The sequence below is a fragment of the Egretta garzetta genome, unplaced genomic scaffold, assembly GCF_000687185.1.
Source record: "Egretta garzetta isolate BGI_Z169 unplaced genomic scaffold, ASM68718v1 scaffold760, whole genome shotgun sequence".
Taxonomy (NCBI): domain Eukaryota; kingdom Metazoa; phylum Chordata; class Aves; order Pelecaniformes; family Ardeidae; genus Egretta; species Egretta garzetta.
The window spans coordinates 22,392-40,677 of record NW_009258217.1 but is presented as its reverse complement, the minus strand read 5'-3'; the positions used below and the strand labels follow the sequence as shown (position 1 = coordinate 40,677).

Below are 18,286 nucleotides of genomic sequence, written 5' to 3'. Positions count from 1 at the left end.
AGCACGGCTCGGGGCACGGTTTATAATCGGGGCAGAAAGTCATTCGGAGCAGGTTAGGTCCTTACGAGGCTGTATAAGCCAGGATCACTGATGATTTTTTTTTTCTTTTTTTCTTTTTTTTTTTTAAATACAAAAGAATCTTCAGCTGTCCAGGTTAAACTGGCGCTGTTTGGCGTGGGAGGGCGTCACTTTGTCAGCGTGGGGGCTGGCAGGCCACGGGCAGGGTAAGCAGCTCTGCTGCTGCTGAAGGAGGCAGTGGTGTTACTAATGAGGGCAGCCATCAAACTGATGGTGGAAGACCTGCGCTCTGCCAGGTCACGCCCCTGGATGTTTGGGAATTAAGTGGGCATTTCCTTACGCAGCCCCAACAGCAAGAACTGCTTTCCCCTGACCATTCCGCAGCCATGTTGTTAAGTTTGATTTTTAAGGGTGTAAATAAAGATACTGCTTTTATTTGCAGTCTGGCAGAATTAAATTATTTCTCTTTTTAATGGGTTTATAATCACCTCATCTTTCCTACCCAAAACAACAAACTTCAGCTTAGTACTGAGCAGCTTCAAATATTTCTTAAGGAAAAAAAAAAAAAAAAAGCAGCCCACACTCAAGTGGTTTTTGCCAATAAAATATTGCAACCTTTATTTAAAACAAAATGCAAATTGGCAAAACTTTGTGGAACGACAGGCAAAGGGGCCCTTCAAAGGGCCTTATTTACATCAAGTTTAACACTGTTCGCAGTTCACAGTCAGACGATAGTGAGAGAATTAAATTAGAAAAAACAACCAAAATATATTACAATAACAATTAAAAACAAAAACAGTTGACAACACTGGTAGAGTGATTGGTGATTAACGTGTTTCATTTGAATCCATTCCTGCCCTCTACGAGTTCACTACTGATACAAGCAGTGTGCCCAGCCCATCGGGCTTTACCTCCCGCCCGCAACAGACACGTTTGGAAGAACGACCTCCTTTGGTACAGACGTTTCTTAGCATGTGGGTATTGTTAATGTAAGTCAGGTGTCCCATAACCTCTCGCTTCCTACCTCCAGGGAATAGGCTGAAGGTTTTGTTCTACGCTGCAGGCAACCGGCGCGCGCCCCCAGCACCCATACGTGCCAGATGGTGCCGCTCGCGTGGAAGTGGGAGGTTTCCGAGCGCACTGCAGTCGTTACCCTTCGGTTTTCCTACCAGCTACGGGTCAGCCGGCAGGGCTGGGTGTTTTAAGAGAGAGGACAGCAGCCTGGTACGTTCGCGAAGAAAGATCTTCTGGATTCATTAGTGCTCATTACAGCGGCTGCTGCCCCGGAGCACCAACAAGCAAAACGGGGAGTGCCCCAGCCGCTGGGGAAGCCCACCTTAGGTAAGCGGTACAGACATCAGGGTCTGGATTTCTTTACTCTAGGACTGCGTGGCGCAGCCCACCCTACCTGCTCAGGCACCCCCTGCCTTTCAGGGAGGGGCTGCTCTGTCAGCACAGCGGGTTTGGTGCAGCCATTGCCCTGCGCTGTGGGGTTTAGTTCCTGCCACCCGCAGAGAGTGGTGTGCCATAAAACTCTTGCACAAGCACACCTGACGGGATGTCAACATGCGCGTGTGTGACTGTGTCTTTCATTCTGCATCAGCAACGCTGCTCCATTTGATTCCCCTTTCCCAGCGGCTAAATTTGATGCAGTTCCAAGACCCAGATTCTTAATTCAGCTTCACCCCTGTCTGCGCTAATGAAAAATATGATTACATCAAAGTGCTACCACTCAGACAGCTGAGTGCGCGGCTTCTGGGGTTAAAAAGGGTGTACAGTGCAGGAAGAAAAGAGAATTGCACCTGTGAGCCAGCTAATTCCCCGCAGTAGCTAGGAAGAGAAAGTGCCCCGCGTCAACTCGCTCATGTGAGCACATGCTTTGTGCTTGGCATGACCAGGCCCTGCGTGATGCCATCCCCTGCTGCAAAGATGACTACTTCAAATTCTAGCCCATGCTAGTGCAAGTGAGCGAGCCTGGCTGCGATTGCATCCTTACCGCGCGGGGCCACCTGCCAGCGCTGGGGAAAGGAAACACAGCAGGAAGGAGTTTATGCCTCGTCCCTACCCTAAACAGTGGGGCAAGAGGTGCTCTTCACTGGGACAAATAACGGGGCTCTGCCATCCTTACGTTACTTTGAACATCCTGTGCAAGGCTGAAAGCAGAGATGCTGCTACAGGTAGAGACCTTTAAGGCTGAACAGAAAGCCAAACCTAGCAAAAGGGTGGGGGGGAGGGAGGGAGGGAAGGGTAACAATTTTAGGAGCATGGCTGTGGAAGGAAAAACAACTGCGCAGTGATTTACAGCAGACCCAGCTTTCCCAGTCACCACCCTTCTGCCACCCTGCCAGAGGGCAAGGGAGAATTCCAGTTTGGGAGTAAAACACTGTTGGGCAGCAGAAGCAGCAGCAATTCTGCAGCCTCCTATTCAGGGGGAGAAAAAAAAAAACCACCACCTAGTATTGAGTCAGCACCACCTCTGCCACCCTCCACCTACCTGGCATAAGATGATGGGTAAGAGCAGAGCAAACGTTCTCCATAGGAGCAATGACAGGCAGATCCCTGAATTCCACTGCGTTTTCCCTCCACCGGAGGGATCAGAACTGAATGGGCTTCTGTGTTGCCCACAGAGGTTGTGGAGTCTCCATCCTTGGAGATACTCCCGAGCCCTCTGGACGCAGCCCTGGGGGGTGGCTGTAGGTGGCCCTGCTGGAGCAGGGGGGTTGGACCTGGTGACCCCCTGTTAGGATCCATAGCTGGCTATTCAGTCTCCCACACCCCCAGCGGTCCCTGCCAACCTCAGCCATTCTGTGACAGCAGCAGGGCTGCTCCGGCTGCGTTGCTGCCCACCACCCCTCACCGCTGCGTGGGGCAGGAGAAACCAGGCGGCATCTGAAAGGAAGGGGGAGGGGATGGGCCAGCGGAGGGGAACCGGTCCTTCATTGGGGCACAGGTAGTGTCTTCAGAAAGGGCTGAGAGAGGGGAGTTTTAGAAATTCCATTGCTATTCTATCACATTTTTGCTGGAGCTTTTCTGGAAGACTGGCATTCAGGAAAAGAAAAAGGCTTTTTTTTTTTTTTTTCCCAAACATTTATCAGAATCGGACTAAGATCCTTAAATTTTTCTGGTTAAAATACCTTTCCCCTGAGAAGCACTTCAGTTTCAGTCCGTTTACCCTAGGCTGAGCAGTAGCACAATGACAAAACCACGTGATTGTCTGCCAGGACAAACCAGACCTGCCCTTCTGCCCCGAGGAAAGCTCCCATACCTTTTCAACCCTTCTGATCGTTTAAAAGGCCACATGAAGCAACACCACAAGCCTTCTTCCCTTTGCAGGTCACCTTCCCAAAGGCAGTTAGCTTGGTGTGCAGTGATGCACACCTTCAGTAAAGATGCCTGAAAGAGATAAGGTAAACCACAAAAGCCCTCAGTAAAGTCTAGGAGATAACAGTTCACTTCTCTGCCTTACGGCTGCGCGGTGCTGTCAAAGAGCCCTGGCACAGCTGCCCCCGCCCTGCCGAGGAGGGGCTGTGGGAGAGCCTGGGCAAGCTGAAACTCCTACTGCAGAACTAGAGAGCAGGCTTTGTTGGGTAGGCTTGGTGCTGCCAAGTCAGGATGGGCAACCCACGCTGTACTTTCATTTGTCTCCACTTAGGTTCTAGCTCACTGGCGTAAAACTGACTCGTAGGAATAAATTAATTCACTTTAATGCCTGTCAGTTGGGGTGGAAGTGTTGCTTTTTGGTTTTTTTTTCCCCACCACCACCATTTCACTTACTTGGACAGTGTAGCTCACGTGGTCCACTTTACCTCGCATACCGCTCCACTGGTGCGCATTCATGCACCGTGACACAACTTTGTTTACCACAGACCAGTAATAAAATGAGGCTTCCCAGACACCAGCCCGTTGCTAAAGATTTTTCAGGCCACTGTCTCGCTATGCTCCATGCAAAAAACAGGGACGCTCACCGAGACAGCCCAGCCTACTTCCAAGCACCAACTGGGCTATGCTTCTAGGCAGAAATGGAAGTGCCCATCATCTAAATTCACATCTGTGCCCCAGCTCAACTCTAAATGCTCAAACTAAAAGCAGCTCAGTCACACTTAAAAACAAGTTAAAAAATCATTTTAGCCAAAAATAAAAGATTTAAGGTGCAAAGCAAGCCAGATCCTCTACCATCACCAATATTGTGAAGTGAGCAGCAGCATGCAGGGTGACGTGTATCTGGAGCCAGGCAGCAGGCCTGTTTTCTTCTTCTCTCAAACCAACAGTTAGTTGAGGTCTTCCTACCTGCCAGTATGTTTACAACTCAGGGAGTTGTGCGTATACGCAGAAGACCAGCTTTTTGAGGTCACAACTGCCTACAAACAGCACTAGGACCAAGGAAGACAACTTCAACCACACGACTGCTTTCATTCTGGGATTGTCAGCAGGCATCAAACATCAGAGACCGTAACCCAGTGGGAGCTCTCAGAGGCAGAACCGCAACACTTGTCACGTCTTAGGCAGAGGAGCGCACAGTATACCTGCATGTCCCCTACGCCACAGCATTGAGATTCTGGTCTAGCCTTTAAAATATAGGAATAAACAAACAAACAAAAAAAACACGGCTGTGATTCTCCTGTGTGCTGAGGCACCTAGTCACCTCCACATGCAGGGAAGCTGAAAGCCTGCAAGACCAGTAAGCTCTAGAACAAATCCCAGGAAGCTGACAGTGTGAAGTGTTAGTGTTATGCCAAGAGTAGGGGGACTGGTCCAGGGAATCCTTCAGCAGCGAGGGCACACGGCGGGCAGGCAAGGCTCTACTTTCTGGCTCTCCAGCTGGCCCTGTGGTGCTGTGACTGCTAAAGGAATGTGGAGAATGGTGGAGGCTCTGCCTTACCTACCGTGGGTCCTCAAGGTGATGAAACCGAATTGGGGAGTCAACCTGCTAACAAGTTAAAAAACAATCTAGAGCTTAAAAAAAACCAAAACCACCCACCCAACCCAATAACAACACTGCCAAGTTGTGCAAGAGCCCCAAACTACTCACAAAAGACCATCAAGCAGCACCCGTGCTAGAGCACTAGAAATGGGTATCATCAACTGTGTGAAGGTGGTGTGGTGGGGAAGGGGGTATTCCAGTGGTAAGTCCGCCCAGCATCCCTGACACTTCCGATACAGTGAAGATGAGAACATGTGGTGGATGAGGTGGACAGGAGGAAAAAGGGATAGTTTCATATATTAACTAATTTTGCAGTTCTCATTACAGCAGCAACAGCGCTGTGGAAGTAAGCCATCTGGGCTAGTGCATCCACCTCCAGCAGCTCTGAATACTGTCAGTGCATTAGACCTTTCCCCAACCGCGCGCAACCCCCCCCCCCTTCAGAGCTACTCCAGCGCAGGCTGCTCGGCATTTGGTACCAACGGAGCCCCGGCGCCTTTCCTTTGCCTTGTCAGGAGGCCAAAGCATGCGTTAGTGCAGATGGGGGAGGATCTGTACAGCCGAGTGGCCTGCAGCCACTCCAGTACTCCAGCTATCACACATCAAACCATCCTTCCCAGAGCGAGAACCTGCTATCGATTCTCCTGCCCCTCCAAGGGAGGAGGCAAGGAACTGCCTTCCTTTCTTCCTTCTTTCCCTTGCCATACCAAGCAGATCAGACTGACTAGGTAGGGACAAATACTTGATGTTCTGCCCCTTACAGCTTTAATCTACCCTCTCCATCCCCATTTTTTTTTGAGATGAACCTGTAAACATGAGGAGAACTCAGTGATCTGAGGTACTTCACATACTCAAGTATCAGTCTTTCCTTTTGAAAGCATCAGTACAGAAAAAAGTCCCCCCCTCCCCGTGTGTATTTCTCTTACCCAGATTGACAGTAGCTACCTTTGCACCACATCGCTGATTTCTTGGACACATGACAATAAGTTATTAAGGACAGGGTTTGCCCCAGGGACACTAGCAGCTGTTGAGGACACCTGCAGTTCCTGCAGGCTGAGTTCCAGTTTGCTCACGGCTTCCCGGAAGGCAAATTTGTTGCGTGTATGCGGGATGCAGTCCACGTAGCCTGAGCAGTAATCCAACAGCTGGTGCCCTGTGTCCACCAGCTGGCTGTTTGGTGTTGGCTCGGTGATGGCACTCGAGAGAAGATCTGCGCACTCCAGCAGTGCTTCCTTGCTGATTTTATCTGCAGAGATTTTCTCAGCTGCCTGTTTGGTCTTTCTTAGCGCTACTTTTGCGCCAGCCGTGCCATTGGCCATTTTCACCGGGGAGGTGGAAGACGATGACAGAGGCACTTGAGGTGGAGGCATGACGGGCCTCCCAGATTTACCACCAACAGGTGCTGCTGCTGTTGCCTTCTTACTCCCGTCGCCTGATTCCAGTCCATGCTGCGCTCCCGCCACGTTGCTCAACTCTTCTGCTGCATCCGAGCAGGCAGCTGGCTGTTGTAGGAGCCTCATCACTGGTGGTGGAGGTGGAGCACACTTTGGTTTTACCCGTCTGGGCCGGTCCCTGTCGCCAGAAGAAGTGACCTGATGCTCAGATAAGAGCTTAAATTTATTACCCTGAGAGTCTGTGCCAATGAGCTGCACGTCTGCTGGAGTGTGTTTTAGAGTGGGTGAGATTAGGACTGGCACTTTGTGGTTATGAGTGGTTGGAAGTATTGCTGCAGCCTTTACTGGAGATGACCAGCCAGGTCTCTCGCCATCCTCAGGGGCCCCTTGCCGTGGCCCACTGTTTTTTTCTTTGCCCTTAGGAGCTGCTGCTAGCCCTGGACCCTCCTTTTTTTCCGATCCGGAGGGTGTTCGGAAAGGGAGGGCTGTGGCACCCCTCGGCAAGAGTTTTGCTTTTGGTCTCTCTCTGGTCAAAGCAGGGCCTTCTTCAAACCTTTTAGGAAGCAGGTCATTGGCCCTCCCTGTGCTCTCATCGGGCTGAGAGGAGGTGGACACTGTCCGTTCCAGCTGGATTTTTGACCTCTGGGAATTTCTGGGAAGGGTCATTGCCATCCTATCCTGCTCTGGAAGCCCTGAGGACATGGAAGATGTAGAGTTTGACCTTGGAAAAGGCTTTGAAGCTTCTTCATTGCCAGTGGGTTTTCCTGCTCGTAAACCCAATGTCTTTTTAATCAAGCGTGGTGTAAAGAAACCAGTGATGCCCGACCACCCACCACCGGTGCTTACGCCCCCACCACTGCTGGTACCAGTGCCATCATCGTTGTAGAAGGTCCTCTGCACAAAGCCCCCACCATAGCACTTGGGTGGCACCAGGCTTGCGTCCTGCTGTGCGGGAGCAAAAGAGAACCCGTCCACATGCTGCAAGGAAGCAACAGATGAAAAGTTACCCGTCAGCTCGTATTTCTTATGGGGCTGATTCTCCATCTCCCGGAAGGAACTGCTGCGCTTGGGAGGTGTGGGAGCATTCCTCTTCTTCATAAAGGAGCTGAAGAAGCCACCTTTTCTGTCCCTGGTGAAAGTGGTCTCTTTGGCATCCTCCAATAGGCTGCTGGGTGACTTGTCCCTCTGCTTGCGAGGCAGTGCGGGAGACCCACTTGTTGGCTGTGTGCTTCTGATAAAACCTAGACAGAAAAAACAAGCGTGACTCTGCAAGACAGATTTCCCTTTCCACCTCCCTACCTATCCTGCTTCATAGGCCTGGCGTATTTAGCTGCCCAGGTTCTGCAGAGATAGACTGAGAGAGGAAGTTAGCACTTTTATTTTTGTGTGAGGCTGGTGCAATTTTGATTTTTTCTTCTTTTTTTTTTTTTTTACTTTTTTCCCACTTCTGCATGTGTGACTTGTCTGTTGTCTACACTGAGAAGGCCACTTAGGAGAGAGTTCAGGGAAAAGTGAAGCTGCTCTTTTCTTCCAGTTTCTTATTCCTTTCCTGTAGTTTTTCCCTCCTTCCCCAAATACCGCAAATATAAAAGAAAATCTCTTGATGCATTGTCAACTTCAGTTTTGAAGCTGTCATTTAGAAAAAAAAAAGCAAAACTGTATTTAAAGTAAAAATATACAATGGGATTTACTAAAAGAATGTTGAACAAGTGGCACTGTTATCTATTTGCTATTTGCTATCTATTATCTATTGGGCTACTGAGGTGGCCAACAGCCCTAATGACAAAGCAGCACAAAGCACCTTCCCATGTCACGTTGTTCTATTTTCTTCTGTTTCTCTGGCGATTTACACCAGCAGCAAGCCTACCCCACAACAGGTGGCCTCACTGCCACTGTCCCAGTGCCCGTACCTGGTGCTGAGCTGGAAGTCGAGTGCTCCACAGTATCTTGTGTTCCTTCAATGTTCTCCTTGTTCTCTGCCTGCTTCTTCAGTGTTCTAGTCTTGGAGGGAAGCATGGGCAACCGGGGCAAGTAAGGAACTATGGACGAGGAGGAGGCTGTTCTTCCAAGCTCCTCTGCTACCTCTGTAAGGAAGAAAAAAAAAAAAACCAAAAAGGGAATAGTTGGAACAGAGACCGGCAGAGGAAGAGGAAAAGAAAACCTGTGTCTTTACTGCAAACCCAGACTGGCAAGAAGAGATACATGACCGAGAAATATGTAGCTTACAGGGTTAGTTTTGGCTCAAGTCTAGAGGTACTCAGGGTAAGATGTTTTCCATAATGCTTTCAAACTCGTTTACATCTTTATAAGCTCAGCAAAAAACCCCAGCAGTAGGATCTGTACAAGAGGTCTAGTATGAATCTAGTGCTCTGCTGGGTTAAGGGTTGCTCAAGAGCTAAAGCCAGCACTGAATGCATATGCCTCTGTTTTTCATTAAGGTGCCTCCTGTTGATGCTTCTGGGATCCCTCCAAAGTTGTGTCCTCTCTGGATCTCCATCTAAGCTGCTTTGCACCTGCCTATTAGAAACAAAGACCGCATGTTTCCTTCCTAACATCAGCACAAGGTATGTGACTGAAAGAAAATCAGAAAAAACCCCACAACTTCCCGGCCACACCCAGGCTGGCATCTGTGTGGGCTACTTGATGTGCCCATTATAGATCCTCCCTGGTAGAATTCAATCTGGTGTGTTTTTTCTGTAGTAGGGAAGTGGATGGATTAGCTTCATATTTAATTTAAAAATTTAGAAGATGCTCAGACATTTCTGCTTGTCTGCTGTCTAATATCACCCTTCTCATCGGTATTCACCTCCTAGTTGATTATATTTGACAGTCGAGTTGCACAGATTCGCTCCTAGAAGTAGCTAAGTAGAAAATCTAGAGATGAAGGCACACTTTTTAAAAGTGAAGGCTGGTAGAATAGTATTTCATGACCTAATTGCTGCAGTCAGCAAGGGACTGTGATATGCATACATCTTTCTCTCTCAGCATCACTCACTGTTCCTTACTTTTCAGTCTTGTAAACAAGAGGCTTCCCCTAATAGAGGGGACAATATTCTTTAAATTAACTCTTTGGCACCTTAGTGCTCAAATTAAACTATACTGTCTGCTGCACTGGTATATGTCTAAAGTCTATTTGTGCAGCAAGTAAGAGAACGTATTTACCCACTTGTGGTTAAGAAAGTACAGGAGGGATGAAGCTTCATCACAACCTCCCCTGCTAGCAGGTGAGCCTTAAGGGCCCGTCCACAAGACAGAGCACTCTGGGGGATAACCTCCAGTACTTTTTTAGAAATAAAGCAACAGGAGCTCTCACCCTCCGAAATGCTCGAGTCGTGGAACATGGTTTCAAAAGCCTGGTGGGTCTCAGCAAAGGAAGGTCGGTCTGGTGGGTTCCACTTCCAGCCTGCAATGCAAGAAAACAGAGTAAGTCTCTGTGCCTGAAACGGGTAGGAGATAAATTTTTGTTCCGTCCAAGGAGACAGAAAATACCTAAGCTTTCTCCTCAACTGTAGTCAGACTCTGATCTCCTACTATTAAACAGGCTTGAGAGTCATTCACAGACATTAATTCATAGCAGCAGTCAGTCACCCTACTGTAGCCTAACAAACAGATCTTGAGAGGAAGGAATCAATTCTAAAAATCCCAGCTCTCTGTCAACTTCACAGGTTTTTCTGATCTCCCTATCCCTCTTTCTGAATTTTTTGGGCAAAGAAGAATTCTGTGTTTGCTATCCTGGCTATTTGGACTGAACACATCTAGCCCAGTCACAGATAACTGTGTGTGCACAGCTCCAGGCAACATTCTGCTCACATGCTCTTTAATACTGAAATTCAGGCAGAGCCTTCCAAAAGGAGAACTTGGGCACCCTGCGGGGAAAAGAGGAAGAGAGTGCATTGATCTAAGATGGAGCTTGGAAAGTTATAGAAGGGGATCATGCCGAAAAGTGTAATTTCTGGAGTTACAAATGTGCACAAGGGGAATGTATTCTGGAAGCACTTATCTGTTGATATCACTGTAGGGTCTGGAAAGTGACTGGCATTCTGCTTGTTTTGGGTTGCGTTAATATCATATGAATTCCTTGCTTTTGGGCTGTTGTCAGCTTCCTGAAGGCTTTTTGAAGCAATCATAATCACCCAGCTTCTTTGTTTCATAACTAAGTTCACCCTGAGTTTCTTTGACGTGCTTGGGGATCAGGCACCACTGGAGACAGGTTGTAGAATGGCCTCTTAAGCCCCGGTTTGTCAGTTTTGCACGTTGAGGACCACACAGGTTGCCTGAGTTAGCACCAAGGAGTCTCTTCCTACCCTGGTCACACTGACAGCGTCTCTCTGCTCAGAGCTGCTTACCTTACTCAACAGCATGGCCTGGTTTGCTCCCTAGGATCTTTAGCCTTTTGCCTTTGCTCTTTAGCCTTTAGTCTTTGCTCTTGTGGGACTGAAGGAGATTGGCAATGCTCTTAAACTCTGTTGCTCTCTTCCTGTAGCACACTGTATCTTTTGGCCTTTTATTAGTAGATTTTTCAATTTGCTATGGAGCATTAGGGACCTCTTCATGGCATGCTTGGAGGATGTGTTTTGTGCAACCTTGTCAGCTGTGTGTCTCCTGCACAGGTGCTGTGTTTGCAGAGAACTAGATTTCCTTCTTATTTGGCGATTCCACAGCAAAAGTCCTACTGACAAAACACCAGTACAATTTGCCACAAAGTGCTATCTGGCTGTACTCGGAGGTGACAGTTTTTGAGAGTGAATTCTTCTTCCCTAGAAACCAGCCTCATTTTGCATCAGTAACCAGATACATCTCAGGTGACGGGGCCATTTCCACTTTAGCTAACAAAATGGCACACAAGAAGCAAGGACTTCAGAGTTAACTACAGATTTCTCCCACCCCTCCCAGGCTTTGTCCCCCAAGCTGGAAGAAGATACTCACATGCCCTCATCAGTTCATAAACCTTTGGAGGGCACCCCTCGGGTTGTTCCATCCGATAGCCCTTTTCCAGCAGATCATACACCTGAGAGAGGTCAATGCCTGGGTATGGTGACATCCCATAGGTAGCAATTTCCCATAACAGCACCCCAAAGGCTGCAAAAGGAGAAAAAACACAATCCCTGGTCATAAGTCTGCTCTCTTCTTGCGTTGCTCGTTACATTGTGGCCTGTACTGCAGCTTGAGGCAGCACCTCTTTCTTGCAGATATTGCAGGCCAGTCTAGCTGAAGATGTAACACAGTAAAATACTATCGATTCCTGAAGCCACGGCCTGGTGTGTGACTGCCTCCTCCCCAAGTGTTTCTGCCCAAACCAGAAAGCAAGTTACTGTCTAGGCTGGCAAAGAAAACCAAAATGAAACAGAACAGACCACTGAAGTGGAGTTTTCTTACCCCAAACGTCTGATTTGATTGAAAAGGTGTTATAGGCCAGGCTCTCAGGAGCAGTCCATTTGATTGGGAACTTGGCTCCAGCATGAGCTGTGTAGGTATCTCCAGTCATAAGTCGACTTAAGCCAAAGTCAGCCACCTTCACCACATGATTTTCTCCAACTAAGCAGTTCCGTGCTGCCAGGTCCCTGTATAAAGGAAAAAAAGCACACTCCTTTACTGGAGCAAGAGCAGGGCTTTTGAATACAGCCTTCTGGCTGCATAGCCTGTCCCTCTCTTCTGAATTGGGAAGCACTCTTTTTATACAGCAGGTAAAGGCAACATGAGCTTTGTTCTAAACAGTGTCATAAATTGAGTGGATTTATTCTTAGGAGCAATAAGGTAAGTCAAGATTAGGGTGCATTCTTTAAATTCTATTAATTTTCCAGTAATGATTACTGTTATGATGAGAACAGGATGAGATCGGCACCTCATCACACACTGGTAACAGCTTTATGACACAGCTTTATCTGACTGGATTAAAATAGGACATTGTTGTTGACAAGGTCTTGCACAAAGGGGTACATCAGAACAGGACAACACCAACTTTCATAGCTGTCAGGCAGTCGGGCACAAGATTGTAAGTCTGGTATGAAAGTCACGGGGAGAAGGAATTGCAAGACAGTATTGAAACCAGAACAGCCAACGGATAGATAACCCAGTGTGAAACCTACATCTGGAAGAAACCTCCCGAAAAGGAGGAATTCCTGGGCCACCATGCTGGTGGCCCGTTCATCATTGCAATCTGAGATTGTACCAGCTCAACGTGATTTTTACCCACCTGTGAATGAAATTCTTCTTCTCCAGGTACTCCATAGCAGAGGAGATCTGGGTGGCCATGTAGAGCAGCACAACAGCACTCACTTCCTCCCGGTTGCATTCCCGTAAATAGTCTAGCAGGTTCCCATAGGGCATGTATTCTGTCACAATGTAAAAGGGTGGCTCCAGGGTACATACACCTAGCGGTGAAGAGGAGGGAGCATGTGAATAAAGCTTCCCTTTCTTCCCTATCTTACCACTATTCCTGATTTAATATCCATTTGTCGCATTTTGTACCGATGAGTGTTTCTCTGAAAAGTGAAGACTTCCAAGACCCAGATCAATGCAGCCCAACTTGAAATTCAGTGCATCTGTCTATTTATCTGTTTATCCGCTGCATGGATAGACAGAAAGATGTCTACCATGGCTATTCCTATATAATATATATAAAGGAGTAGTTCTGTTCTTTGGAGGATTACCTCTAAAGGTCCCTTCCAACCCAAAGCATTCTATGATTCTATAATCTTTTTAGCAAGGCCTGCTGTGACAGGACAAGGGGTAATGGTTTTAAACTAAAGGAGGGTAGATTAGACTGAATATAAGGAAGACTTTTTTTTTACAATGAGGGTGGTGAAACACTGGAACGGGTTGCCCAGAGAGGTAGTTGTGGCCCCATCCCTAGAAACATTCAAGGTCAGGTTGGACAGGGCTCTGAGCAACCTGATCTAGTTAAAGACGTCCCTGCTCACTGCAGGGGGACTGGACTAGATGACCTCTAAAGGTCCCTTCCAACCCAAAGCATTCTACGATTCTGTGATTCTGTAATGAAATAGGAGTTATTTTGAACACATGTGATTTGCTTTTCTTCCCCTCTCCTCCCTCATAAAGCTAAAGAGTGGCCATCTGGAAGTAGGTACCTGTCAAGTGGCAAGATTTCCAGACTGAAATGTCACTACAGAGTAATGTGAAGCACTCCCATGTGTGCTAGCTGGGTAAGTGATCAGCGCAGTGGGACCTGCTCCTAAAGCAGCATTCTCACACATTCCTCAGATGACTACTTGCTACAGTCATTGCAATTATGTACAAAGTATGTATTAGTGGAGGAGGAGAGCAACAGGATACTCATGTCAAATCTCTGCAAACTCCCGCTGCAGCGCTGCTGAATGCCTGTTCATACCGTTATGCACAGGAGTAAAACACAACTCTGCTGTGCATCAGAAAGAGCAAAAATGCATCTCTTTGATGATAAATCTTTTAGTCTCTACTCCTGGAACCAGACAGGGCTGGGCAGACACTTCATCTGTGCCCGTTTTTTAAATGGGTACAGAATAGTTGCCATTATTAAAAGCCTTCACATTCTTCAGATTTCTCCTTTCATCCTAGGCTTGGCTTGACAGCTTTGCTCCTGAAAGCAGCAAAAGTCCAGAGGCAATTAAACACTAGTAAAGGTTTAGGGTGTCTCCTTAAGAATCTTTGTACATGTAGAATTAACAGCTATGCAGACTATTTAGTAGCGATCATCATGTCGTGCATTTGCCAGTGAGACAAACAGGGCAGCCAAGCTGTAAAGCCTGCAGATTTCTTCCATTCACGTGCCGTTTGATCTGACTTGCATCCCCACTGCCTTGATCTCATGTACTTATTTGGCGATACACAGGGTCCCTTATAGCAGCAGTGATCTGGTTGTCTTCTGCTTCGTTCTAGACTGATTTGTTTTATTTAGTGCAGCTTTTTCTACAAATGTCTCTGATTTGAGAAGTATGAAGAATGGTATTTGTTGTGCTTCCAATCTATTTTTTTCTTTAACTTTGAATTTTCTTATGGTTTTATTCTGTTCTATCAGAAAAATAAGACACGGAAAATAATTTTGTAAATCTGATATAACGCAGCAGGAAAGGAACCTGGCCCTGATAACTGAACCCTGGAGCACGTCTAAGGCCAAGGGTACAAACTAACAGGAGGCTGATATTACAAACTTTTATATAATGCATAGTCATGCCTCAACAGCAAAGCCCTCTACTGATGTTGGTGACTATATTTGATGTTTTATTTAAAATTAGTGTCTCTTAGCTCCAGTACTGCATAAAGGAATAAGCCGCCAAAAGTACCGCCCCATAACCTGACATGATTCAAAAAGTTATATAAATACATAAATCTGCCACTGCTTTTAAACAAGACAGATTTCACTTTGGCGGAAACTCAAGTAAGGACAGAAAGAATGAGGTATTTCACTAACCTAACAACTGCACTAGATTTGGGTGCTTGATCTCCTTCATCACAGCAGCTTCTTTCAAGAACTCTTCCACCTCCATGGTATCTTCCTAGATACAGAGAGAGGCAAAAGAAGGGAAAATTTATCTTCATGACCAAGGTCTACTTAACACCACATATCCAAGCTGAATACAAATGATAGCATCCTTATCTGCATTCTGTTGTTTTGGCTTTTACCAAAGCAAAACATAACAGGCCTGAAAAGCTGCCTGGCTGGCCTGCAGCATGGCCAAGCAACAGACCTGCAGTACCCAGAAGCGCTAGGCATTCCTTTTAGCAGTTGTGGCTGGGGAGGGGAAGGCTCTCAGGATCACTGACTTAGTTCCCCTGCCTGGCTATAAAAATTAAGCTTGAAAGCTGCTTCACTTAGGGGGTATGTAGAATTGTAGCTGTTAATGTTGAAACAAACAGACGGCTTTGAAAAGAAAGATAAACAGAGAAGCTGAATTTTTCCAGGAGTAGGGTAGATGTCGTAGAGGGTATTTCCAGCACCTTTCATTCCTTAAAGCTTCCACAGCTCTTCTGAGGGAAAGGAAGCAGACTTGGTAACCATTTCCCTAGATCTGACTTGGTTACGCAGTTCCTGCAAGAGCTTGCTGGGCCAAAATTCTGAATTGCTTCTAAGCCACATGCACTGGTGCAAGTTTGGTTAAGTTGTGTTCTGCAAAGCTACTCCCAAGCCTAGATTTTACACAGATCAGCACACTCCATTTTCTGATACTCATGACTGAGGAACATTACAATTTCCTTACCCTTATCATAAATGGTAACCAAATGAACAGGGCACAACAATCTGAAAACTCACCTTTAATGTTTTCACAGCAACCGTAAGATTGTATTTCTTCCAGACACCAACGTACACCTCGCCATACTGCCCTCCCCCAAGTTTGTGCTTCATGGTGATATCAGTCCGCTCCATCTCCCACTTGTCGTGGATGGGGGACACTCCATAGACAGTGGGCTTATTGCACTTGGGTGCTGGGTAATGCAAAGTTGTCACCAGTCCATCTGCTACTGTTGAGTGATGGTGCACTAGCTCTGCTAGTGTGCTGAAACGGCTTTCTGCTGTCACATATACCTGTTAAGAACAAACCAGGAATCTACTTAAATGAGGGCAGCTGGAAGCTTTCAGTAACACTGGAAAACAGGTAGAGTAAAAACATTCTAGCAGGTTTAGAAGAAAAAAAAAATGGTTTAGGAACCAGACTTTAGAGTATTTGTTCTCATGTTATTGGGCAAATTAATATTAATCTGTGGGATTTTCACCTGCAGAAGGCAGCTAGATATAAGCTATCACTTGAGAGCAGTGCTGTCTCCTGCCTCCTGCTTTACAGGACTAGAAACTAGAATTCTTGTAGCCAAATGCAAGGCCAGTTTCTGCATCACTCAAGACATTGTACTGCTCTTTGATCAAGGTTTCAAAATGCTGATCAAAACTGCTGGCTTATTGAAGCTCTGCTTGTTCTAAGTGGACCAACGGGAAGATATCACCACATCAGACCAAAACTGCTTTGCTCCCTAGCTGCTTTTAGCCAGGATAAGTACTGTCTGCACTTCTTCCACAGTGGTTTTCGTTGAGTTACCACCAAACTCTTGGCATACGTGTTCTTTTCTTATTATCAACCAGTGGACTTGTTTTCTCTCACAAAGACTTAACAGTCTGCAACTTGAGATTCTGTACCACCTCTTAATTAACATCCTTATTTTCTCTCCCCACAGCATTATCTGGAGATCCTTACCTTTCCATCTGAGGTGGTATTAATCCTGTAGTGGTAAACACGTCCTTCGTACCTGAGCGAGATGGATAGCTGCCCTGGGCTGCTCTCGCTTTCACGAACCAGGAAGCTGCCATTGATGAGACTGCTCAACAGATACTCGGCTGCACTGCGTGACACTGGCCCATGGTACCATGAATGCTTTTCCAGGCTGTTCACTGGTGTGATGTAGTTGCTTGGTACCCAGCCCTGCCCATTCTTCGAACGTACCTCACTCCATTCACCATTCTGGTTGTAACCCAGGACTCGCAATTTCTCACCTATGACCAGAAAGAAAAAAGCAAAATAAACACAGTGCAATCTATTGGCTCTCATCAAGGGAGATGCTCATCACCAGCTGACTAAGCCTGGGTTTGTAGCTCAACAATAAAAATTCGTGGCAGTGATCTTATAACTAAACTGCTATATATAAAGTATTTTATGAAGTAAATTTTCAGACACAATACCTAGGATACTGTTCCCTAATTTACTGTAGTGTGACTGATGTCATCCTTCCTGTAGTCCAGCTTTTTAGACTAGAAAGACCTTTTTTTCTTGGAGGAATGAGCTTTGTCTCCTTGAAGCCTTAAACAGCATGTGATTTAAAACAGTTCTGCAGCAGGTCATATTCTGATGCATGTACAGAACAGAAATAGAGAATCTCTGTGCTATTCTTAATTCTTGATATTGCCCCAGTTGAAAGTGCCGAATTTTGTTATCATCAATAATGTCAAGGTTTTCCTCCGTCCCTCCCTAAAATACGTGTCTCGACAGGCTAGTGATTTGGGCAGCCTAGAACAGGACTAGCTGGGCTAGACTGTTTGGCAGTGTTATACAAAGCTGCGTCTGTACTAGAAGTGCCCGGCAGGTGTCTCTCCAGCACAAGCGAGAGACAGACAGTCTGCTTATAATCATCACTTTAAAGAACAACCTTCTCTAACTGCACTCATTCCTATTCCTACCTGGACAAGGATTCCACTTTCTATTTTCTGTTGCTGAGTTTTCAATCTAGTAGCTGCTCTGCGATTCAGAGCCTTACCTTTGGTGATGCTGAGCGTGTTGTCACCGCTTGCTACAAAATCGTAAAGTGCAACAAAGAGATTGGGATCGCTCTCAGTGGCTCCAAGCAGGTTCTCCTTGGAGCTCCATCTGATGGCTTCATTCAGTGCCTGGGGTTCAACATCGCAACCATAGGGGCGGTGCAGGGCCTCTGAAGAAAGAACAGAAGAGGAAATGACTTTGTGTACAATTGTAAGTAGATCAAAACCCAGTGTACAGCAGAGCGAAGCTCCTACTGCACAATATGCACTTTACAGAAAGAGAACACCAAGTCTGCACATCTTAGATCAGTGGTTTTCAATACCCACTTTGCTGACTCCTCATTCTACAGTTTACTTCTAAAGGGGGCTGGAGAAGGTCATTAACTTCCTACATGCCAAGTAGCAAGCCATATATATAGAATTTTCTATTTATTATATATTTCTATTTCTATACACCTCTATTTCAAAGTATTTAGGCATTCACAGATAGAAAAATAGAGGAGAAATGTAAAGCCTCCCCCCCTTTTTTTTTTACTGTGAAGTAATGAAGGAAACCTTTCGATGCCAAAATGTTATATTTTATGTCTTTATTGTTCCTGTGCCTGAAGTAGGTAGCCTGGATCTGAAACCGACATTACAAATACAGGTAAGACAGACTGAATTATCACACAAATGAGATCTATAGGTCGGGACAGTAACTGATTCAGTATTAGCAGG

At 46.4% G+C, this 18,286-nt stretch overlaps 1 protein-coding gene across 2 annotated transcripts in view; it reads right to left on the bottom strand.

The window, feature by feature from the left end:
* Positions 1-5,880: 5,880 nt before the first annotated feature.
* Positions 5,881-18,286, bottom strand: part of ABL2 (ABL proto-oncogene 2, non-receptor tyrosine kinase) — a 15,700-nt gene continuing 3,294 nt past the window's right edge. Inside the window, exons 2-12 of one of the 2 annotated variants that reach the window (XM_009645766.1) lie at positions 17,569-17,739; positions 16,515-16,810; positions 15,581-15,853; positions 14,741-14,825; positions 12,527-12,704; positions 11,710-11,894; positions 11,260-11,412; positions 9,647-9,736; positions 8,244-8,417; positions 7,341-7,574; positions 5,881-7,025 (exon numbers count right to left, since the gene is read on the bottom strand). In XM_009645766.1, the coding sequence (XP_009644061.1) occupies positions 5,881-7,025; positions 7,341-7,574; positions 8,244-8,417; positions 9,647-9,736; positions 11,260-11,412; positions 11,710-11,894; positions 12,527-12,704; positions 14,741-14,825; positions 15,581-15,853; positions 16,515-16,810; positions 17,569-17,739 (2,984 nt within the window). Of the gene's footprint in view, positions 7,575-8,243; positions 8,418-9,646; positions 9,737-11,259; positions 11,413-11,709; positions 11,895-12,526; positions 12,705-14,740; positions 14,826-15,580; positions 15,854-16,514; positions 16,811-17,568; positions 17,740-18,286 lie in introns of both variants that reach the window. The other variant, XM_009645013.1, reaches the window with a different exon arrangement.